General features: G+C 34.8%; 1 protein-coding gene across 2 annotated transcripts in view; it reads right to left on the minus strand.

Annotated features, from left to right (window-relative positions):
- STAC (SH3 and cysteine rich domain) overlaps nt 1-25777 on the minus strand; it is a 1460498-nt gene that overhangs the window by 394605 nt on the left and 1040116 nt on the right. For both annotated transcript variants that reach the window (XM_044064992.1, XM_044064993.1), the window contains exon 7: nt 10895-10976. In XM_044064992.1, the coding sequence (XP_043920927.1) occupies nt 10895-10976 (82 nt within the window). The remainder of the gene's footprint in view (nt 1-10894; nt 10977-25777) is intronic.

Below are 25777 nucleotides of genomic sequence, written 5' to 3' on the forward strand. Positions count from 1 at the left end.
CATTTTAAAAGCATTTGATGCATACTTATATTGCTTTAGTTTCCTTTTATATCCAAATTAGCTGACTGTCTAAATATATTTATTTATGGTATTTTATGCAGAAGAGTGCACAACCTGTCATTTAAAAATCAGAAGTAAAATATATGCTGTTTCATTTAGTCAGTTGTTACTTATGGCTAATAAAAAATATTTATCTTTAAAATATTTTATTGTATCTCCAGTAATATAATATGGTTAAAAACAGCAATTAGGAATAGGAGGATATATAACTTAATCAATCAAATACAAACAATAAAATAGGTTGATGAAAATGTATAACATTAAATTAATAAAAAATAACATAAAACGACATAACTTTTTACAAAGGTGTCTAGACAGAATACATATGACATTTGATTTATACTGATCATGTGACTTGTTACGGTGAGTTGCCTGTTTTCTCTAATATTTCCATTACTGACAACCATAAACTGTAATATGAAGTGATTCTATCAGTTCTGAGTTTTAAAGTAGTAATTTCCATATGAGCAACTGATAATGTCAGATTCTTGAATTCACTGAAGGAAGGAGAAGATTCACTTTTCCCGTTGACAGTGATGATCTTTCGGGCGATGGCTAATAAAGTCCAAAGAAACAAAAACTTTTTCCTAGGAACACATTTGGGAATAGGATAATTAGATAATACTAATGATTTGGCTAACTGAAAGTTATCACTGAAGGTAGTCTGGAAAAAATAACTCACATTTCCCCATATATATAATATTAAGAGGTTTACAATCATAGAACATATGTTGCCAGTCAGCCTTCAGTTTTAATTTACATCTCCAACATCCATTATTTTCATTTCCAAACATCAATGTTAATTTATGAGGTGTAAAAATAACTTCTATGAATAAATTTCCAAGAAAACAGTTTCCAATGTAATGATACTGTAGTTTGTTTAGAGGACATAAGTATACGTTTTTTATCATATTCTGTTGGTGGATCTTCATTAACTGATGTAAAATAGTCCTAATAATTCTTTTTATGATATATTTTTGTATTTTGGTGATTCTGTATATTTTAGAAAGATAACCATTTCCTTGTACTGGTTGATTAGTTATAAGTATAATGAATTCAATAAAGTTTGATATATCCTAACTGTTAACTGCATTAACTCCATCTTACTTGTGACATATTGTCTTAAATCTTGTAGGACTAACCACAGATCACTCTCTATATTATAATTATTCATTTTTTTGTTTAACAGAAAGAACTTTTCTAGAATCAGTTAACTGATGCCAAGAGATTAAGTTTCTTGCTTTGAACATATTCAGTTTGTTTTTATATATTAAAGGTGTCAGTATATTATTAAATGTACAAGCAATAGGAAAAAGCAATAAAGACCAAGCCTTACTATTAGGTTTTTGTTCAAATAATTCTTAAATATCCACAATAAACGAAAATACCAACAGTGGATAAACGACCGCAAACAGAAAGAAGTAAAAAAGCCAGAATATAACAAATAATAAAAAACAGTCACTGTTCGCAGTCGAACCAGGCTGCAAGTCAATAATAAATTGAAGTGTGCAATTCAACGTCTCTTCAGACCTTCAGATAAATACAAATCCACACCAAATGGTACAGATAAATCCAAACTCAGTTCTGAGCATGAGCATAAAACCTTCCTTTATTGACAGCAAAATCAGTTGGTAAGCACTTTCGCAATACAGCTTTATCAAACCTATACTGACCAATACTAAAAAGTGCTTATATAGTGCTTCTCTAATGAGATCATTAAAACAATTAATCAATAATATAAAACATTCCTTAAAGAAACACCTACTTAAAAAAACTTTGCCCTTCCAAAGAAAAAATAGGTAATCAACAAAACGCCTATAGAACGGTACATGTTTCTGAAAAAGGTCTAAGAAAGGTCTTAAAGTTTTCAATATAAAAATAAATAGATGTTCTGTGACCCATCCTTGACCTGAGACAATTGGTCTCATTGGGGAATTAATTGGATCCTTATGGACCTTGGGTAGACCTTGAATAACAGGGACCATAGGACTCTCTATTAAAAAATATTCATATAACTGAGGGTCCAACAGACCCAACTTATACAAATCATCAAGAGTTCTATATACCTTGGCTACAAGATCCTGAACTTCTAAATCCGAAACAGGACTATAGTAGTGTGTGTCATTCAACATTTCAATCATGCTGGTATCATAAAACGCTTTGTCTAGTACTATTATAGGGCCTCCCTTATCTGCAGGTCTAATGGAGATATTACCATCATTCATTAAGTCATGCAGAGCTCTAATCTGTCTCGAGTTCAAGTTATTCTTATTCATAGAAGTATCTATATTGGTACTTAAAGAATAGATATCCTTCTCTACAATTTTGCTAAAGGCATCAAGTAAAGGATGAAAATTAGGTACAAATAAACTGGGTTTCTTAAACTGTTTATGTATACTTGCTGAATTAAAGTCTGAAAACAGCATTTTAACTGTAGGTTTCTCACAAAAAAGTTTAACGTCTAAAATAGTGTCTGTTAAACTGAATCATTTTATACTTAAAGATTTCAAGCAATTTTTGTTGGATTTCTATGAAGTGACTAAAGATTTGTCTGAATACCAAGTACTAACAATGGTTATCATGGATGTTAAATCACTTTTTACAAATATTCCTAATGTTTCAGGTCTTGAAAGCATCCAGACATATTTAGCTTTACATTCTGACATGTCATCGAACAGAATAGATTTTCTTTGCTCACTAATAGAAATTGTTTTGGAGAGTAATGTGTTCCTGTTCAACCATGACCTTTTCTTACAAAAGGATGGCGTAGCTATGGGCACTTCGTGTGCCAATAGCTACGCCAACTTGGTCATGGCTTTATGGGAAGAGGAGAAATTCTTTTGCTTGGACCTTTTTTAGAAACATGTACCTTTCTATAGGCATTTTGTTGACAACCTATTTTTTCTTTGGAAGGGCACCCTATAATAATTGAAAAGTTTTGAGAAGCAAGTTAACTCTTTGACCCCCTACCTAAAATTACCATGGCTTATTCCATTCAGAATATTGCTTTTCTTGATGCTTCTATATGGCGGATGGCAAATGGGCAGTTCAATACAGGCGTACATAGGAAACTGTTATAAAAATACACTTCTGCACAGAAACAGTATGCACCCCAGTCATATTTTTTCTAACATTATTAAAGGACAAGGCATTAGGGCGTCCAGGTTAAATCCCTTATTGAATTATTTTAAAGAAGAATTAAGTGACTTGGGCGCAAGATTACTTGCTAGAAGTTATAAGCCAGCTGAAATAGAGAAAGTCTTTACTCAAATTAGAGACATTAAAACAAACAGAGCCTGTCCTATTTTTTCTGATGCAGGAATGGAAGCCTATAAATCAAATATTGATGGTACATCTAATATAGTTAGTGAGCAGCAGCAGAGGTTAACCTTATTTTTCACTCAGGATATTCAATCAATTAAAGGGATTCTTAGTAAGCACTGGGATGTACTCACAATTGATCCAGAAATCAAAAAAATTGTTGGGGAACAGCCACGCTTTATTTTTAAAAATAAAAAGAACTTGCATAGGCTGTTATATTTTCCCAGTCATAAACCACCCACAGGAACATTAATTTTTAAAGGTACTCAACCATGTTATAAATGTAACTTTTGCTGCTATATTTCCAATATTAGCATGTTTATGCATCCAGTAACTAATCAAGTTTTTTCCTTAAATGTTAATGCCAATTGTTATACTAGACATGTTGTTTATATTGCTATCTGTACATCCTGCAGTGCATTTTATATAGGTAAGACCGATAGAAAGTTAAAAGAAAGGGTGAGGGAACATCTTTATCAGATTCGTTTTAAGTCTGAAGTTAATGCATTATCTAAGCATGTATTGCAAAATAATGCCATGCATACTTTTAAGTTCTCAGTACTACATGTTAATTTACCTAATATTAGAGGGGGTGACTTAGAGAATTATACTGAGCAAGTGGAAACTAAATGGATTATTAGGCTACAAGCTCACATTTTCCCTGGGCTTAATGATAGGACTCCTTTGAAACCTGCCCTTAAAAATAGAAGATATAGGCTAAAATGAAATAATTGTATAAATAACTAATATATAATTAATTGTGAATGCCTTTTCTATCCCACTTTTTTTACATATTATATACTAGTATCTAGTACTCAATAGATTCCTGGCTTTCATGAATGATATCTTTTTTAATAAAGAATGATTAAGATAGTTGCAAGTAGTTTCTTGCACTAAGTTTTTTTAAGTAGGTGTTTCTTTAAGGAATGTTTTATATTATTGATTAATTGTTTTAATGATCTCATTAGAGAAGCACTATATAAGCACTTTTTAGTATTGGTCAGTATAGGTTTGATAAAGCTTTATTGCGAAAGCGCTTACCAACTGATTTTGCTGTCAATAAAGGAAGGTTTTATGCTCATGCTCAGAATTGCGTTTGGATGTATCTGTACCATTTGGTCTGGATTTGTAGTTATCTTAATTCTTAAATATATTTAAAGTATTAAATATATACTTTGATAAGATTTGTTTTTGTTCTTTAAAATATAGTCACTTGTCATCCAATAGAAGTGATTTGATAGTATTATTGGATAATTATGATTCAATTACTGACTTAATTCTAACCAGATTTGTTCATGTATTTGTTTCCAAACAGATGAGCATGTTGAATTTAGCCATAATGTTTCATTTTTAATAACAGAAGACACAGCATATATCTCTACATCAGGAAGACTAATTCCTCCTTTTTGCCAGTCTAATAAATGGTGATACTTATGTAATTCATGCTATTTATTTTTACATATAAAGTTTATGTTGATTAGCCATTTATTAGACAGTGGATAATTTGCCTGTTATACAGCGAGTGAATTTTTATGTATATATTCATAGTGATCTACTATATTTATTTCATATGTCCTTAAATTGGAATAACTATCAACTATTAATTATTTAGTGGCTGTTCAGCTCAGACTGACAATCCATGCTATTATGTTTTTATTAACATCTGCCTTTTTAAAGTGTTCTATTTACTTTTTAGTGATGTCATTTCCTTCTAGTCCCTTATAAAAAGCATTTGTGAAATGTAATTATTTAAAATTCTCTGAGGAAGCTACGTCGTTGCGTGGCGAAAACGCTTGTGAACTTGAAATAAAATTTGCGTTAAGACTACGTTTTGGTTTCTGCTGGTACAAGGAGTCCGTAATCTTTCTTTTTGATCCTGTTAATTCTTAAATATATTTAAAGTATTAAATATATACTTTGATAAGATTTGTTTTTGTTCTTTAAAATATAGTCACTTGTCATCCAATAGAAGTGATTTGATAGTATTATTGGATAATTATGATTCAATTACTGACTTAATTCTAACCAGATTTGTTCATGTATTTGTTTCCAAATAGATGAGCATGTTGAATTTAGCCATAATGTTTCATTTTTAATAACAGAAGACACAGCATATATCTCTACATCAGGAAGACTAATTCCTCCTTTTTGCCAGTCTAATAAATGATTATTTAGAGCAATCCTAGGTTTATTAGGAAACCACAAAAAATTCAATATGATTTTATTATATTCTTATAGAATGTGTTTAGGAGGGGAGAGAGATAAAGCTTGTATAATATACAATATCTTATGAAAAACAATTGCTTTAATCAGAAACAACCTATCTTCCTTTGTGAAATAAAATCTATTCCAACTGGTCATAAGTGATTTTGTTTTATTTAAAATATTAGTATAATTAAAGTGTTTCATTCAAGTCATCTGACACCAAAACACCTAGGTAATTAATTCTGTTATCCAAAACATTATATCTGGAAAAAGTTTTTATTTACAGACTTCTTTTTACAATTTATAATTAGTATGTTAGTTTTATTTTCATTAAACTGAAGACCAGTTATGTTTTGAAATTTAGCCATATTGTTAAATAAAGCTTGTAAAGACTGATTGTTATCCGTTAGTCATCAAAATATTGTCTGCAAACAGTTGAAGCTTCAGATCTATGTTAATTTGGCTACGGATATTATGAAAAGATAGCGGCCCGTTTTGACTAGTGATGTTAATGTTAAGAAGATCGTTGGTAAAACTCTGAGTTTTTCTTTCAAAAATAAGAGGAATTTGAAATGTAGATTATGTTATTCAAGGAATAATGAACATCAATATGGGATTCCAGCTGTTACATCTATCTGTGGGAATTGCAGATATTGTGTACAAGTTGACTCATCTGGGCAATCTGAACACCCTGAAATGAATAAGAAATTTAAATTCTATGCCAGGGGTAACTAAAACCATAGATATTATTTATTTAGCTATCTGTTCCTGTAAGTCATTTTATGTGGGAAAAACGGCATTTCAAAGACAGAATCAGGGAGCATTTATAAATATAAATAATTTCACGAATGCCTTAGCCAAGCATATAAATATACATGACAGGTCACATACATTTAAGTTTTTAATAATAGAGAAAACAGAGTCCAATGAACATGGTGGTGATATTGAACATGTCACAGAGGTACAGGAAGCTAAATGGATTATTAGGTTAAAAGCAGATAAGGGGAAGGGTCTCAATGATAAGGTGCCAAGACAAACTTGTACGTGATGGTAATAGGACCATCACAGTGCTGCACCTTTAAGGTAATTTTAACTAGTTAGATGTTGGACATGGAATTTTTGATTTTTGAAATCTCTGACATCATTATTTAAACTTGTTTGTAATGGAATTGTTTTAATGTCTGAAGAAATAGTGTTATTACTGCAAAAGTGCTAACAAACTTTCTAAGTAAATTGTTTTATAGTTTTTTTTCATCACTTTCTCACTTTATTGTTTTGGTTCACTCAAAACTTAATTATTACTGATATGATGCCTTATGACATCACTGAACAGTTGTGCTGCCTCAGTTATAAAAGCTGCTTCCATAGCTAAAACCCACTTACTCTCCACATTACTCTACGCTTCTCCCATCCTAGTAAACCTAAATAAAGGAAATCTAAACAAACTATCCACTTGCTATAAGAAGATACCTAAATTTGCTACTGACTCTTCCTACAGATCTCACCACTGTCTAGCCCTTCACAAACTGTCCTGGATAGAATTACCGAACTTACTTACCCTAAATCAATTCACCTTAGCTCACCAAATTCTCTATTACCCCAACAAAAATCCAGCCCTATATGGCCTGATCAACCATTACACCAACAGCTGTCAGTTAAGGTCCACCAATAAAGGACTGGTACAAGTATCCAAAAGTAAACATAACTCACGTGATTCTCTATACTCTTGTACTATCACTAAAATGTGGAACTCCCTCCCACTCGAAGTCAGGACACAGATAAACAAAGTCAGTTTCAAAAATCAATTAAAATCCTATCTCACCAAGTCTTGGATATGTACATGCTCTGCCCCGGGTTAACTCCTTTAAGATTATTCTAGCCCCATTAATCCTCTGTATATCTGTTATAAGGTCTTCCTATAACTTCAAAACCTATAAAATTTCTTGTAATACAAACTATACAAATGTTTATGGAATTATGCATTAAGCATTTTAGCTTAACGTTGCTGTTATGTTTAACAATGTTGTGAATATTCTCATCTCTTCACTGTACTACTAATACTCCTGCTGGAATCTTTGACAAAATTGTTAGTTTCTTTTCTAAGTTGTTGTAAGCCTTTTCCTTGGACTGACATTTTGTATTATATGTTTCATGGATTGTCATTTTGTATGGAGTTTTTCACCCCAGGCGTCCGCTGAAAACAGGCAACCCTATCCAGTCAGACTTCCCCAGTAAACAAATGTAAAATAAATAAATAAAATAAACTGGTACTAGTGCAGGCAATCACTTTATCAGACTCACTGATGAAGCAGCAAGGCAATGCTAAAATTCTAAAAAAAAATTGTAAAACTTAGTACTGGAGTTTAAATTGCTCAATTGAAACTAGCACTGGGAAATTACTATTGACTTAACAGCTTTCACTTTATAGTTTTAGCTCATTAGCTCATTCATTCAAGCGTGGTTTACTAATTACTTGTAAAACCATTATTTCTGAGTATTAAATAGGCAAAGACAGCAAAAATTTCATTTAATTTAGTCAGGTGTTGCCCAAGATGCTGAAATCACGGTGGTATTCATAGTCATTATGTAAATGTGTCATGACTATCTGAGCTGTTAGCAAATGAGCTCAGCAAAGCCGTGATTCATAGACGCCACTTCTGCTGAAGCATAATGAAAAAGCATAAACAAATGGAATCATAATGAGATGTAAATGAGGAACTAGGAAGGGCAGAAAATGTTAATATTGTAGTTAAGAGGTGGTGTATAAAGCAGGTTCATAGATAAACATGGCTCTTACAATGGTAGAGTGGGGGGTCAGAAATGTCACAAAACTCTGTGTATGTCTGGGAGATGCTAGTAAACTATTCAGATATTGGTAAATACAAGTTGTGGGGCACAGAAATCTGAATGAGGAATACTTAGGTGATACAGCAAGCTGAAGATAACATTGGCATCAATCCTGCAGATATACAGGAACAGATCCGTTGATTTGATAGGTGAAGTTTTAGCTTGCATTCAAAATAGATTCTCATATTATGATAATAAGGGTGTCTGAAGTTGTGCATGAAACCACTGTCTGGAATTCGCCATCATGATTGTGGGATAACTATTGTATTGTTTTTTTATTTCTTGTGGTAGCTTTTCCCATATGGCAGGGACCAGTCTAGAGAATGCATGCTCTCCCATGGCTGTCTTGAAAGGAAGTCTTCTCAGGCTGCTTCTTAAAGTGTACGAATGTTCCCTAAAAGTGAGTTTCCTCTTTAAGAATGCACAATAAAATTCATGAAAAAAACTGTGTAGTAATGTGCCCATTAGATAAGTAGATCTTTCTGCTACAGGCTGCCAATCGACTCTACAGAAGATTGCAGTGGCTGGTGCATTGGTTTGCTAGTACTACGAAATTTACAGATTTTATTTTCAGTGGAATAAATTCTGTTGGCATTGTAGGAGGAGTGAGATACTAGTAATGGAAGTCCATACTCAAGTTTTGGAAGAACATTTTTATCTAGGGAAATATGTGCTGCTGGAGACAGAAGGCGAGATATTCTATAGCTTAATTTTAGTTGTGTAAGGACTTTTTAACTATATTGTTGGTATACATTTTGAAGGTGAGGGCTCTGTCTAGACTAATCGCTAGGTATTTGTTTTTAGTGACATTGGGAGTATTACTAGTATTAGTGATGTCTATTATGATGCAATGACAAAGTTCCTGTGCTTTGATGGGAGAGATAGAAGCATCACATTTTATGGTACCTGTAAGTACAGACATGTCTATCAAGTGTGTGTGTGTGTGTGTGTGTGTGTGTGTGTGTGTGTGTGTGTGTGTGTGTGTGTGTGTGTGTGTGTGTATCTAATAAATTAACCACTAGACCCTGTGAGAAGTGCCATTGCAGGAATCCTTGGTATAGACTGGACATGTGCCATATATATGAATCATAGGAACTGACACAGTGTTGTACGGACACAGTATAAAGAAAGATCTGGGCATTACATATGACCTGGCAGTTTAGGGAGTGTTAGCCCTTCTTTTTGATGTATTGTAGGTCCACAGGACCAGGTGAGCATTGATGGCAATGCATACAGAGTCTATGACTCCCAGAAACTCTGGGAAATTTTCTGTATTGTAAAATGCCTGCATAGGGATGATTATCTATCTTCTGCAATCCTGGAGAACCAAATATGCTCCTCCTCATGTTGTAGCACAGTGGCATGGCTTACAGTCACTGAGACTGAGGTCTGCAGTATCCCTAATCTCTCCCTAGTTGGTTGCTGAAAGTTCCTTGCATCTGAAAAGATTAAGGATATACATAGTTTTCTAGCGACAAAAATGGACATATCATGCATCCCCATCAATCCTTCTTGCGGATGAAATAGTTCATCAAAGACCTTTACATTCTCCCATTCTACAAGGAAGCAATCCACAATCTGCTGAGCTGTGAGGTGCTGGTATACTAGTTGCTGTGTATAACTGCACCGTTAGTTCTGATAGCCAAGAAGCACAACACTGGAACCGCCGGCTTCAGTGGGGGATGAAAACACACGCTGCAGTGTTACTGCTGCTGCATCCAGCATTGCTGCAGTCATATTGACCACAAGTCTCGGTGCTGAACACATATATGCACTGCAGAATAGTATACCCATTCTATATGCTTCTAAATTGGTCCACTATTGTCAGTGTCATCTCCTACATAATCTGTCTGGCTCATTCGCATGGTATTCCTCATTTCTTTGTCATTTTGAAATCATTAGCAGACTCTGATATGCCAGCCTATTTTGACCCTCGCAAGTGTGCTGTCTTACAATTGTCCAAACCCTGAGTGTTGCCTCTGCCCATTCTAGTTTGTACTATCCAATGTGATACTTGTCTATGAATCCTGACCAAAGCCTAACAATGCCATAATTAGCAAAGAGCACATTCTCCCCATAGTCCTGTTTATATAATGCCATTGTGTCGTATGTTAGTTTTCCGATGTTCAAAATCATTAACAGCTTTTTACATAAAATTAATTCAGCGTGTCTAAATGCAGTCAGAATGGGGAGAAAAGGCACATCTTTTTTATAAACTGTAACACATAATTTGCTGTTAGAGCTGAAGGCATTATAACTCTTGAGACAGGAAATTCTCAGCTGAGCAGGGAAATTTATGCCATTAAGACACCCTGCAGTGTTGCAGTGATAATGCAAAAGAACAGAAACTCTTCTGCAGTGCATAATTACAACATTTCCTTTCAACCTAACCATAGGGAGATTTTTGCTGTTCAGAGTATGCTGAGAATCTGTTTGAAAATATGCACATTTCACCACTTACCACTGTCACTGTGCTTGCTGTTTCCATCTGACAAGTTAGAAGGTCCATTTCCTTCTTCAGGGACATCAGCTAAATCTGAGGTCTGTGGAGAGAGACAGGCAGGGGGTGTTTGAAAGAAAATGAGAATAAAGGAGAGAAAGCAAGGGGGGAGAGAGGGAGAGTGTTACCAATATATACACATATTCTTTAAAGAGACATCTAGAAAATATGTCACATTTAGTCAAAACAAACTGAACATTAAAAAAAGTTTAATAAACCTTTTATGTCCTGATATTAAATTTCCAGAAGAAACAGGTCTTAACTTAGAAGTAATAGTTTTTATTTTACTATTTTCTGCATTATTAAATTGTCATCAACCATTGTTGTATCTGTTATATGTTAGACATATTTCCTATGCTGATTGTGAAAAAAAAAAAGCAATTAACTGCTGGGACTGATTAACTTTTGGGTTAACTAGTAAAGGAATGTGATTGTGTAGGCTTAGCCACTGCAAATGCTAAGATACACAGATACTTTAAAGAAGAACCTTCAACTCAGAGGAACAAGCTGTAACTGTATGAGTTGTTGAAAACTCTTATTAAAGAAAGAGATCATTTTGGGATTTCCTGACTGACATAGTCCAGCTGTGATTACAGAAATAGTATACAAGACTAGAACGATAATGAATGCTTGCATCAAGTTGCCATGACTACTGGCTTTTGAAAACTGTGTAGTGAAGTCCTGAAGGTCACAGCAGAAACACAGCTAGCTAGCCATGGCAGTCAATATGATGGTGCACTTTGAGGTCTATATGAAATGCAGACGTCCAAACAGCAGGTAAACTACAAATGAATGCCATTTCTAAAATACATACTGTCTGAACTGCAACCATTTGCTTTTAATGAATGGCTTTAATTATCTTCATATGTTTACTAGTATCAAATCATCATGTCACAAATAAATAATACAACTGCAAATGTGACACAAAGGATTTTTTCTTAACTTACTTAATAAAATAAAACGAAACAGCACCACAATCTTTCCACTCAAAACCAAAAAAGGAACGAAGGCGTATTTACGAGCACAACTTAGCTATAAAAAAACGTGACCAATCAAATGCCTTATTCAGACATTCAAGTATTTGCAAAGAATTCAAGAAGTTTGAATTCTTTGTATTAGATAAGGTTGACAAAATTACTTTTGGTGGAGATTTAAATAACATTTTAGAATGTAAGGAGGCATATTGGCAATTATATCTGGGAGCAGATAAGCCTCCTGGATTAAATGATGTCATTAACTTAAAGTGTTCTTTAATGCATAGATAACTTTTTGTGTTTCAACACATACATAAATTCATAATAGTATTAATTTATTCAACATATATCATATATATATATTTTATATTTAGATTTATATTTATTTTTATACATTTTTTATTACAGTTTAAATTATATTAGATATTTAATATGTATATTTCATAAGTTAAAATATTGTTCAATTAAGATGTCATTTCCTGTTGGAGAGTATAAAAGGAAGTTTAATTGTGGTATAAGCTGTTTCTGAAGAAGGTCACAAGATAATAAAAGTGATTGAAAGCGCTAATTACAGCTTTGTGTTGCTTGGCTATACTGGCACTTCGTTCCTTTTTTACTTAATAAAATGTTTCTGCAAAAACAACATACTACTGCAGGTTGTACAATTATCACTTTTTTAGTCAGAAAAATGAATTCAAATAATGCTACTACTATAGCTTTTATGCCAGAAATGTCAGTTTGATAGATACAAACTGATTTATTGAATCAAACTTAAACCATGCATTTCTATTTTAAATGTCATATTTATTTATTTATTTATTTATTTATTTATGTAACAGTGAGAAACCAGCAAAGTCATGTGATTTTTTTTCCATCGCTTCTCTGAATTATTTTATGTCCACCAGAAAAATAAGCATCTGAGATACTGCCTTTATTTTAATGTCCAGTTGGACAGACAGCCCTGCAGAATGGAGCAGATTGTTCTTGTATATTTGCTGTTGGTTTCATATCATTCATTTAGGGAAAATGCATGCACTGAGCCATGAGATGTTAAATACAGATATTATGTATTGTTTGAACATAAAGACATATTGACAGGAATGTGGATGTGCAGTGTAGATGAACATCAGGCACATCTAGAGCACTTCATCACCATTGACCTTTAGACTCAGGTGGACAGACATAAAGACAGTTTACACATACTCTTTAATTTGGCAACAGACATTTTGACATTCATTCAAACTGTCTGCATGTATGATGAGCCATTTCTTTGACTCTGCTAGAAAAGGCAGTATTGGTTCAATGCAACATCATTAGTGTATGCAATATATACACATTATGTTATATTTTTTTAATTGAAAGCTTAGAATATTTACTCTCTTCCTTTCATAAATGTAGGATCTTTGAACAGTGCTCTGAATAGCATCTGTAATTCACCAGTTCATCTGCAACACTGAGGATACCATCTTTGCAGTTTATTACTGCTTACATGCCAGAGTAATAGAAGATTATTTTGGAACCTAGTGTGCAGGACATTCATTTTTACACACTGGATATAGCAATTACTGCAGGCTGCAGTTGAACCTCTAGTCTTTCCTATCTTGACCCCTTCGATTTAAGTCCCTTGTGAACTCAAGTTTTGGGCTTTTATTTTTCTAGCCAACTGACTTAGGTTGATAATTATCTTGCTGTTTGTTTTGGAACTGCTACACTTCTTGGGATGCATTCTCTGATGTTTTGCCCTTTGTTCATGGTGCAGACCATCACTCCTTCATTTAACTTGGATCCATTATTTGGCATTTCTGGAGTATTCTACCAGTCATTAACATTTGTCTGCCTGGCTACAGGTTTCAAGCTGCTTCTTTGCCTGGTGTTGACATATGGTCCACATACTTTCTCCTGGTGGCTACTGAACATATTAATTGGAGTTTACTTGCAAAAATTGTGTGAATTTTCAAACTCCTTTATTAACTTCATATAGTACACAGTGATTTAGATATACATGCATTCATAAAAAGCAAACAAACCATTACATAGATTTTTCCTTTTCATGAATTATACATATGTGATTTATTTTTTAAAAATTACTATTCAGTTTAACATTATTTATTTATTCATTTTACATTTGTTAATCGGGTTAGTCTGGCTGAGCTTTTGGCTCATTTTCAGCAGAGACCTGGGGAGAAAAGCTCATCAGGACTAGAAAACAACTTATTAAATTTTAGTAACATAGTAGTAACAATCAGCTATAGGATCTTCCAATCAGAGACCTGGAGAGAAAATAAATCTCCTCAGGCAATTCAATTATACAGAGTATTAACAATTGGCAGACAAGTATGTGAGTTGTTACAAACAATGTTTTAAACAATTAGCAGAAGAATATGTGACTAGTTACAATATTATTTAAGCTTCTTAGAGCAAAATGAGTTGATAGGCAGATGCTTGTTTAAAGTGGGTAGGATCTAGTTGTATAGGAGTTTGGAAACAAGAAAGGAACGTAAGAATGGCTAGTAGGAGATGTAGGGGAGGTACAGTGTAGGAGACAGGCTAGACAGGTAGGTTGTTTTGAGACTGTAAGAATTAAGTGTGGTTGGAGATAGAGGAAGGGAAGAGGTAGAAGAGGCAGGGGAATAGTGTTAGAGATACATTAAGAGTGAAGTGGTGAAATAGGTGAAAGGATATGGAACTTGGACTTGGAATTGCTCAACTCCTGCCATACATATAAAAATAAGTTGAATTTGCACAGAATGTTATGTGGTCCGAATAGGTTTGACATAAATACAACTAGTAATCATAAAATGACTAGAAAATGTCAAAAATGCAATTATTGCAAATTCATTAAAGAAACTGATAAATTCAATCATCCTACTACAGGACAAGAATTTCATTTCACAGTTTCTGCCACTTGTGAGACCTGCCATGTGGTGTACCTGGCAACCTGTGTACACTGCCCTGCGTTTTATGTAGGGAAGACGGACAGAAAGTTTAAAGACAGAATTAGGGAACACCTATATAAAATCAAAGTGGCATGTTCTTCAAATGCTCTGTCTAGGCATGTACTTAATACATCCACCCAACATAGCTTTTTGTTTCAAGTAATTCAAAACAATGTTCCATCTCGTAGAAGAGGAGATATTTTTAACACCACGGAACAGATAGAGGCCAAATGGATGATCAGGCTTAGGGCTGATTTGCATCCAGGCCTCAATGACAGAGTCTCCATCAAACCTATACTCAAAGCTAGGAAATTTCATTGAAGCTTTTCACCCCTTTGCCACCCTGTATTAACTTCTGGCTGGTTTTACTTCCACTTTTATAACATTTTTATACATCACATTTTTCCATTTTTCTCTCCATCGTTGTCTCTGTTATTTTACTCTGCAGGCTTATTAGGGGCCAATTGTTGTGAAAGATGCTGATATACCATGTGTTCCTTTTTCATCCAGCACACACATTTCACCTGATTTTGCACATTCAGTCTCATATATATTTTTTATATTTTTATGTTTATAATACCAGCTGTATTAACATCTCTGCGTGCACATGTCTGATCTGAATTATTTATGCTGTTACAGATATTATGATATTTAGAAGCACACGCTGTACAAGTTTTAGATGTAGCTTTTTGAATGATTATTTTTGTGCATTTATAATTATGCTAAATAGCTGATGTGTAGATATTAATATCTTTATTAATTTGATCCCTATTTTAAGCATGTATTTATACATACAAGTGTCTCAAATGGGATTGTATCGTTCATTAAATATATGCCATTTTGTTACTAGTATGCATATAAGTAGCAGTATTTATAGGAAAATAGTATGTAATTTTGAAACACTTTATTTGCTGCAGATTGTCTATGAGATGGTTACATAGATATTCAAAATATTTTAAAACATTTTGAATGTTAAATGCAGCAGCAGTTAAAGCAGGGTAAAATGCTATTTCAGAATATGCCTACAAAATGTCTGCATACATATTTTAAATAATTTAAAACTTTTTAAAAATATTTTATAATATTTTATATGTAGTAGGATGTGGCATCAGAGTTGTTTGTAGTGTTTTACTACAAAAGTGATGTCACTTTAAATATTTTATGTATAACAGGATGTGACATCAGAGTTGACTTCAGTATGTCCAAACAGGATGTGACATCAGTAGTTGACTTTAGCATTTTGCTATAAAAGGGATGCTAGTATGTTTGTTTGTTAGTGGCCTGATGAAGATTCGTTGAAAGCGCTAGCCCTGTGTTTTAATTATTCTAATAAACGTGGTTTCTACTGGACGCTTGGATTTATTTTTACATGCTGGCTGCGTGTTTTTTCTACAAGCTATTGCCCAGTGGATGAGTAGGTTCGAATGAACACTCTATGGTGATTTTGACTCTTGTTTATTGGATTAAGAGTTTGCAAAGTAAAGCAGTTTATAGTTTACAGCTTCGTTTCTCTTTGTGGAACATTTGGTTACCTTCTGTGACTGACTTGAACTGAACACAGCAAGTATACTTCCCACTATTTAAGCCTGTTTTTTTGTTGTACTTTACCAGTTTTGTTTATTATCAGGCGAACAGAGTGTAGTGAGCACTATTCTTTGTTTACAATATTATTTAAGCTGCTTAGAGCAAAATGAGTTGATAGGCAGATGCTTGTTTAAAGTGGGTAGGATCTAGTTGTATAGGAGTTTGGAAACAAGAAAGGAAAGTAAGAATGGCTAGTAGGAGATGTAGGGGAGGTACAGTGTAGGAGACAGGCTAGACAGGTAGGTTGTTTTGAGACTGTAAGAATTAAGTGTGGTTGGAGATAGAGGAAGGGAAGAGGTAGAAGAGGCAGGGGAATAGTGTTAGAGATACATTAAGAGTGAAGTGGTGAAATAGGTGAAAGGATATGGAACTTGGACTTGGAATTGCTCAACTCCTGCCTTCCCTGGAATTTCAATCCTCCTTCTGAACATTAGTAACATGTACTTTTCTCACAGACTCCATTTATTTCTATGTAGTTTGCTCCTTCCCTTTTCCAAATATTCTACTTCCAATTGTTTTATCTCCTTTACAGCATATAATAATTCTGTTATGGTTGGTTTAGCTTTTGATTTATATTTTCTGGCAATTACTTTTTTAGCAGCCAACAGCATTAAACTTAGTAGGTCATTATTATGTCTAGACAATTCAGTTTCTATATCCTAACTCAAAAGAATAATTTCCTTACTTACAATAATTTGCTTCTCCAACACTTCTGACAAAATATACCTTAGAGAATTTTTAATATCTACCAACTCGTTACATTCCCCAAAAAATGTTCTCAAGTACCTCTCTCTTTTCCATCACCCTTCCAACAATTGCTGTCTACCTCTAGAAAATTTCTATGAAGTATACTTGGGATCTAAAATACCCAAGTAAACATTTCTTTACAAAAATCATAAACTTCTGGATTTTACTGCACAGCTGGGAGCCATGCAAATATTCTTCCATTGTTTCTTGGAACATTGCCTTTCTAGTCTCCTATCTCAGCCTTTTTAACATCTTCTGATTGATAATTACAGCTATCATGCATTATTTTATATATCATAGTAATTATCCCTTTTTAGCCGCAGCTTCAGTTCCATACTCAGCTATAAAGTCAACCAGACCTTTTCTTTCATATGACACTCACCTATCCTTTTGCCTTGGCTCATATACTGTTATCAATCCATGGTAGGGAAGGCAGTCTCCAACCCACCTGCCCTCATCCTACTCTCTGATTTTCCACATCTAGTTATTTGCCAATATTACCCTTGGCTCCTTTGCTATTTTTTTTCCCCAGTAAACTCCCTCTTGTCTATTTTCTAAGCCCTTACATGCAGTCATCCCTACTGGCCAGATCTCCTTGTTTCCATTATGTACTGGCTTAGTTCTAAAAATACTTTTTGATACTTAGCAAATAGAATATTTGGTACTTTTCTGTTAAACCCCTACCACGCGTCTTTGTACCCGGACTGGCGTGTCTCACCCTGAACCTTACAAAAACAATAATTTACATTTTTTTTCTAATAAATGGCTCCTTGCTTTCTTAAGTCTTGGCATTGCATTTGCCTAAGTGTACAGAGTTACATCAAATCTAATGTATATCGCAATGCATTAAAGAAAGCAAAATACCCATGTACTATGCTCGGAAATAGTTTTCACTGATTAAAATACTAGCAAGTAAAATATTTCAAAAGTCTTCAGTCAAAACAGGTAATATCTGAGTTGTCTAAGGACACAGAACAGTATTAGTGGAGTCATGAGTTTTGCCTAAGGGACCCAGTTTGGTAATTTTCGCTGTTGGCTTTTGCCTCGTCAGCCACGTGACTGTGAAATATTTCTTTATGCACAGCGTTAATGACAAGGTAGTGTGCATGTAAACACGGGTGACTAAGGGGACCCACATAATGTCGTCAATTTGTGCAATAAAACTGGAGTTTGCTGAGAGGCAGAATGGGATTTTCTAATATCAAGCTTAGAACTTACTCAAAAGCAATAGATGTTTATGAGTGCAGCTAGAAACCTCGGTTCATCTTTGCCTGAATAACTAACATTCATCTCCATTTGACAGCCAGTCCCTACTGCTTGATTTGTCAGCCTTATCAACAGAAAAGGTGGTATCTAGTTTCTATAGTCCATTTCATACTTTTCTACCTTTATTTGTCATGGAGCTCAGTAAATTCTAGTCACTAAAAGTAAAGTACACGCCAGTCCGGGTCCCAAGACGCGTGGGTAGGGGTTTACCGAATATTCTGTATGATTGTTATTGTTCTCATAAAGGGCCTGCATCAAAATTTCCACTCTCTCCATCTCTCTCCTTATTTTATTATGTCCCCTACCAATTTCAACATAATTTCTTTCTACACTGATTTGTAATCTTCTGCTTGTGTTATGTATAGAAGCCTTAACTGTGTAAGTCTAAAGTTTTCCTTCAAATCTGTTAATCCTTAACTGTCTTTTTTCTATGGAGAGAAACAACGTATCCCACTTAACTCTCTGCTTTCTCTCCCAAATAAATTCCTTCAATTTTTATTAATTATAGTCTGCAGCATCCCCAATGGCTGATAGAAATATGCCCGACTTATAGATAGTACTAAAATGACTAGAAACATTTTCATTGCTTGAACAATACTATCAATATACATAATCAAGATCCTTCATCTTCTCAATTGTTGTATAATCTTTTATTTGGTCTTTTCCCACATATCCTTAACTGACACAATAGAATTCTTTTTAATCCAAACACCTAAATACATCATCTTATCATGTCCCCATAAATATAGGTGTTGCTGAACCAATTTATGTGTGGGAGCATGGTTTACCACTTTCAACTTTATTTTCTCTTCATTTATTTTATATCCCAAGAAAACCTGAAGCTGTCTTCAAAATGCTCTACAGTACTAAAAAATCCACTGTTTGATAATCATTTTACAATGCAGATGAGCCTGCACAAAAAGTGTAAGGGCCTACCATGCATACTTTGAAACTGTTTTACTACCTTTGTTGACTAAGAACATTTACCTGGGCAGTCCCATTTTTAGTGGAGTTCTATGTCACTATCATTAACATATCCATGGACAGCATCTTCCAAATGTCATTTCAACCATATTTTCAGAAATAACACATCAGGTGTCACATTTGTGGCTGCACATATGATATTTCTGCACATGTACACAAAGCTTGTCCAAACTGTGTGGCAGATGAGTGTCTATATTACAGCGTCGAACATTTAGATTGTTGAACGCCTAAATGTTGAACTCTGAAAACAGGAACTGCCAATTATGCAATTTTTTCCCCATGAAAAAATTTGCTTAGTCAAAAAAAAAACAAAAAACAAAACAAAAAACAAACAAACTCTAAAACCCTAACCAACTGGCAGGGCTTTGCCCCCCACATCCCCCTAACTAAATATACCAAATCCGAAATCATTCTACATTGGGGAAAAGGGCAAATCACCCGTTACGGCCAAGCAAATTTTTTCCCTGGGGAAAAATTTGCGTAATTGTCCATTTGCGGTTTTCAGCATTCAACATTTAGGTGTTGAAGTTTAGGCTTTCGACAATCTAAATGTTCAACAATGTGATAGGATCCCGGCAGTGGCTTTTTAGCCTAATAGTTTTGACTGCCTTCTTAAATTCTGAATAATTTATCTGTAAGGTCATTTATAACTCAGTGTGGGGTGCTGATGAAGAACTGATTTTATACCATTCTGTTTCAGAATAATTTAAATATTCCTGATGTCAGCTCTAGCCTGTTGTGACTAACAATATCCTTAGGAAACTTCATGCTTAGTGATCGTTTTCTCTGATATACTTGGTTCACAGTATTTTAGGCCAATAGGTCTTGTGGTATTCCAAAGAAGAACAGTTCCTTTTATGCTACAAAAGATGGATATAACTCAACATGCTCAAGTCATTTTTTTATTACTTGTATCATATATATTTATATATTTATTCCCAGCAGATATGTCTTTGACAGAATAAGGTCATTATGAGTTCCTCCTATGAATGTTCTTACATAACATGGGCAGTTATTACTAAAGACAAGTAATAAAACTACAATGAATAATCAGTGCTGAAGTCCTATGTTTTTATTCATGCTGTAACCAGAGCAGCCGGTCAGCATCACTGTCTTGCTTAATCCTCTGATACAAATGTCATAAAATTTTGTGAACCAAAGTGGGCCACTGCTACAAGTCTCCTACATTTATTTGTGAAACTTCATTTTTGGACCTGAAAATCAAAACCACTGGCTAGTGATCAGTTACCAGGATAAATCTTCTGTACAGCTACTGGAAGAATTTCTGGACTCATCATGCCAGATAAGCATAAGGAAACATCCCATTCCAAGAAAAAGAGAGGGTGTCCACCTTCCACACCAGAGGACCTAGGACTCTGGCACAAAATAGGGGAAGTTGTATGTTCAGAGGGGAGACAAACAGATCTACTACTTGAGGAGTACCCCGCCTGTGGATAATGTCCAGAAACACATCCCTGTGAAGCATCTTCTGGGACTGAGTTAAGGACCTGCTCATAGTGTCTGACACAATGTTTTGACCTGAGGGAATATAAGCTGCCTGAAGAGTCATTTGATAATGTACAGCAAGATCCCATACCAGGAGTGCCAAAAGGCAAATAAAGAAAGACCTTGTTTCCCCTTGTTTGTTTATATAACAGGATTCTCAGTAAACCTGTGACAATTTATTTTATATAACATAATACAAAAGCTATGGATTTTAATTACAGTGCAGGAAGCATAATAAAATGGAGTCAATTCTGAAAGTCAGAGCATGTCCTATCATGGTTATAGGTGCAGCTAGATCAAAACATATTACAACCTCATCTGAACTCTTTGTTCCTCTGAAGGCCTCTTCATAACAATTTGCCCACTTTCTAATTTACAAAATACCAGAACAAGAGTCACAGACTTTTTAGAAAAAGTGTTTTCATCTTTATAATACAAAATCACTAATTATGCAAAGTTTGCAACTCCATTCGTTGTGTTTTTATGTTTTTTCTAATACATAAAAGAATGGATGTTTACAGGGTTTACCTTTACAACAGCGAAACACAGTGGTGCGATTGCTCATATGAGCGAACCGTAACCACAAAAACCAAAACAGTGACAGTTCGAAGATTAGCAAATCGAAAAGCAGATTTGCTGATTTTGAACATTAATGTCGAAAAGAAAATGTAATGAAGTGTAAAGAAGGGGGGCAAGCCCACCTGCACCCCCCCCACACCCCCTACTTTAATACTCTAGTAGACTGCACTACAGTGGGGAAGGGAACATTTTCCGATCCCCACTATAATGCAATCCACCCCAAAATGCCGAATCTGCAATGAGCAAATGTCACTGTGCATTCGCTCAATGCACATTCGAACCTTTTTCCGTTCGCCGTTTACAAACTTTGCAAACGTCCTTTTGGACAACTGCTGTTCGCCCTTGTGCAAAATGCACACATGAAGGTAAACCATTTACAGTGTCTTTTTAAAGATCACTTTCTAAATTAGCCATGTTAATCAAGCTTTCAGGAGTAAAATACTTTTAACTAAATAGGCACATATCCAGAAGACTAATGCTAAAATACAAAGTATCACACACACCACTGTAAACCACTCCTAGAATTAAACTGGCTTGAACTCCCCAACCAATGTTCCTTTATTCAGCTATCCACCTTGCACAACCTTATCTTCAAGCTTACTGCCTGCCCTGCACTAGCCAATCTAGTCACACCTTACACACCAAATTGATCCCTACAATCAGAAGACAAAAATCTCTTAGCTATCTCAAAACCCACAAGAAAACCAGGTCACTCTCTATATTCATACTCTGTTTCTATACTATGGAATCCACTACCTCTAGCTACGAGGTTTATTCCTGGCCTAACCCATTTCAAAGCCTCTTTAAAGAATCATCTAAAAATACATAGCTCTGCTCCTGCATAAAGCCTGCCTAATGCTCGGGTCTTCCTCTTTCTGTCACATTTCAATCCATCACAGACTGCAAGATCCTAAGGCTCTTCTAACTCCTTTATACCATATCCATAAGCTACTGTTCAGGCTTTATTGCTTCTACTCTTTTTAACTCTCTCTCTCACTGTATGCATCACTAACTTTCTGGCTGCTATTTTCCTAACTGAAACTAACTTTCTATTTTCCTTGTACTATTACAATCAGTGTCACACACTGCACTACCTATGTACCACTTTTTTGGACATGGTCTACACTGTGTATGATGAGAGTGACTATTATTGTCTGTAATGTTTTAACTATATAGAATCGTCTAGATGTGTAGTAATATATTGTGACATCTTGTAACAGTTTGTTCTTTCAACTTATTTTTTGTATAGTATTTCTAATGTAATTTTTACTGTACTGGATTATATTGTATTTGTATTGTACTGTATGTGGAGCTTTTCTCCCTGGGCCTCTGCTGAAAATGGGTTCTGTAGACCCAGTCAGACCACCCCAGTAAACAAATGTCAAATAACATAATAAATAAAATAAAGTGGAATCACAACCATGAAACACTCTTAGGCTTACATACATTTAGCACAGTCCCCACATTCCCGGGTGCTGTTTTCAGTCAAATTTCACTCAGTAACATGTCCACAATACGGTATTTGCTCTTTAAATATATGCTTTTCTCTGCTTCTTCTGAGTCCACCTTCCTTTATTCTGTCTAGATCTCATTTCAAATAGCTGAAATGGTTGTCATCAGTGTGACCTGTGACCACAATGCCATCTAGGTAGTATTGCATGTGCAGGATTCCTTGGAACACTTGGATCATTGCATTCTATCATATGGCCAACACGGGGTCCACTAGGAATACTGTGTTAGACTGGTAGAATTCTTTAGGTGTGTGAACCTTCAAAAACTTTTTTAGAAACTTTATCCAGTATCATTTGATGGTGCTTATGTGCCTAGCCAGTCTTTGCAAAATGCTTCCTTCCAGTTAAGGATAAAAAGTACATTCACTCTCTCGTGGGCAATAGGTATGCAACAATGGTCTTAAATTTAGTATAGAGTCAGATTTCACTAGATTAGCTGTCCCTTAACACAGCTAAATTTAACTATGTGAATAGGCAAGGCCCATCTAGAAAGTTTAGCATTATATTCCCTCTACCTGTACAACCACTGCAGAGGGCTATAGTCACTGACCAGGGTGTAATCTCTACCAAACAGATATTTTAATGTACTAAGAGCTCACCTGGCAGCTAGGCATTCCTCTCCCTGTTGCTGACTGTCTCATATATTACTGAGTGTATGGTCAAGTGTAACAATTACAACAAAACTGCCCTGATGTGCACTTCTGATGCTTCAGTGAAAACAGTAAATGGATTAGCAAAATCCAAAGCTAAAAATGTGGCATCAGAACATAAAATTTCCTTTGATTTCCTACATGACTGTTCTATACTGTCTGTTCATTTGGCATTTACTGGAACTCTACACTTGTTCAAGTGGCAAGTAATGGAGGCAAAGTTTGGGATAAATGTAAGGTAATAACTGGGAAGGCACTGAATTGGCTCTTAGAAGTGAGTGGAAGCCAGTTAGAGACCACTTCTTCCTTTTCCATTTATGATTTTGCCATCCTTCGGCCTATTATGCAGGTCAAATAATGAGCTTCTTCTATTCCTGACTTACATTCTGCTAGGCTGAGCACAAGGCACATCTTACTTAAGGAACCTTCATCAAGTGCCTTTCTCGGTCTTCTGAGACGATCACTATTTGCATGTCTAGGTATAAATATTGCAGCTCACATTTATGTTAATAGTTCCAAAACTATGCTACGTACTGAAAGATTTTACTTTAACACTTTTGTGATGGGGAACATATCTGCATTGATAAGTGTTGTCTGCCTATTGCAGCTAAACAGATACTGAATATTGTTTGTAAACTATGCATTTATACTGCAATAATTGTCATATTTCCCTAAATACCTAAGCATTCAAGTGGAACAGACAGACCTGCTTACCCATATATTAAATCTTACAGCTGGATGGGTAAAATACTGCTGGCAGCATATGTGTAGGCTGAATGGTTACTTGGGATATTTTCTGTTGCTTACAAAACATTACATAATAATATTTACTGTATTTACTGTTATTTGAAACATCTAGTTTAAGACCTAGAATCTAATTAAGGAGAACACAACAAAGATTTGTTTATGCTGAACAATTTATCATTAACATTTCATTAGTAACACTTCTGTTTTTAAAGATATAAACATTTGTTTGAATTGTGAGGAAATAGCTTGATTTGATCATTATTGTACAAACCCCAATAGCTCAGCTGGATAAAATAGTTTATTACCTGATTTCTGTGGAGCAGTGTTTGATTCCATAAGCCTCCATTTGCCTACTGTGAGGCTCTGAGCAAGTCACTTAACCAGACAGTGTTCCCAGGCGGAGTCAGAAAAACGACTATGTGAATCAGTGCTTACCATATGGAAGAAATACAAGGACAAAGCCTAAACGCATAACTTCAGGGTGAAAAAGTCATTTTTTCATTGCCTTCTGGAGTTATTTGGGATTTTACAGTATCTCCTCAATATGTCCAAAATGCATAAAAATCTTGGGTTTCCTAATCTTTCAGCTACTTCACCCACTCAAAACATAGGGTAGAGATCAAATTTAGAAATGTTTTTTTAATTTTTTTTTTTTTAGTCATTACAATGTCTTGTAGAGTAGACCAATCATGCTTGGGGAGCTCTATGATGGGATTTAGCTTACTCTGCAACTGCTCTAAAACCCCTAGTTTTCTCTACCTGTTCCTTAACTGCCTAGCATTGGGACTCTGTATTATTGCTTCAGATATGCTTTTTCACCAGAAAGAATATGAATTCTCTACTGGATTAAAATATTTCCTGCCATGTAACTCTGTCATTGTTTCTAAGTACAAGTTAAGCAGATAGATGGATGAGTGCTCTTGTTCTATTGTTCGTCTACCTATTGAACTGAATACATTTCTTGGCACATCAACAAAGTGTCTTTATTCCTCTCACATCAGAGAAAGAGTCTTCTAGATCTGCTAGCTAAAGTGATTTTATCTGGAATAATATTTTATACTCTGTTTCTATTTACAAAGGAGTTGATGTGTTAGGTAAATAATTACAAACCACAAGCCTGACTTCTTTATTGGGAAAGTACTTTGAATGCCCTGTTGGATGTATTAAATGGTACAGATAGTGGGTTTAGATCTTGTACAGCTTAGATTTATAAGAGGAAGATCTACATTAAGTAACCTAACATATTTTTGTGACTTTACATTCACTGCCATTGGTCAGGGTCCGACAGATGGTGTGATATACCTTGATCTTGCAAAGGCCTGTGATACCCAGTCTATCTATGAGAGTTTAGTAAGATTAA

This window comes from Protopterus annectens, chromosome 3.part0 (genome assembly GCF_019279795.1).
Source record: "Protopterus annectens isolate FY-2018-M chromosome 3.part0, PAN1.0, whole genome shotgun sequence".
NCBI classification, from domain to species: Eukaryota; Metazoa; Chordata; order Ceratodontiformes; family Protopteridae; genus Protopterus; species Protopterus annectens.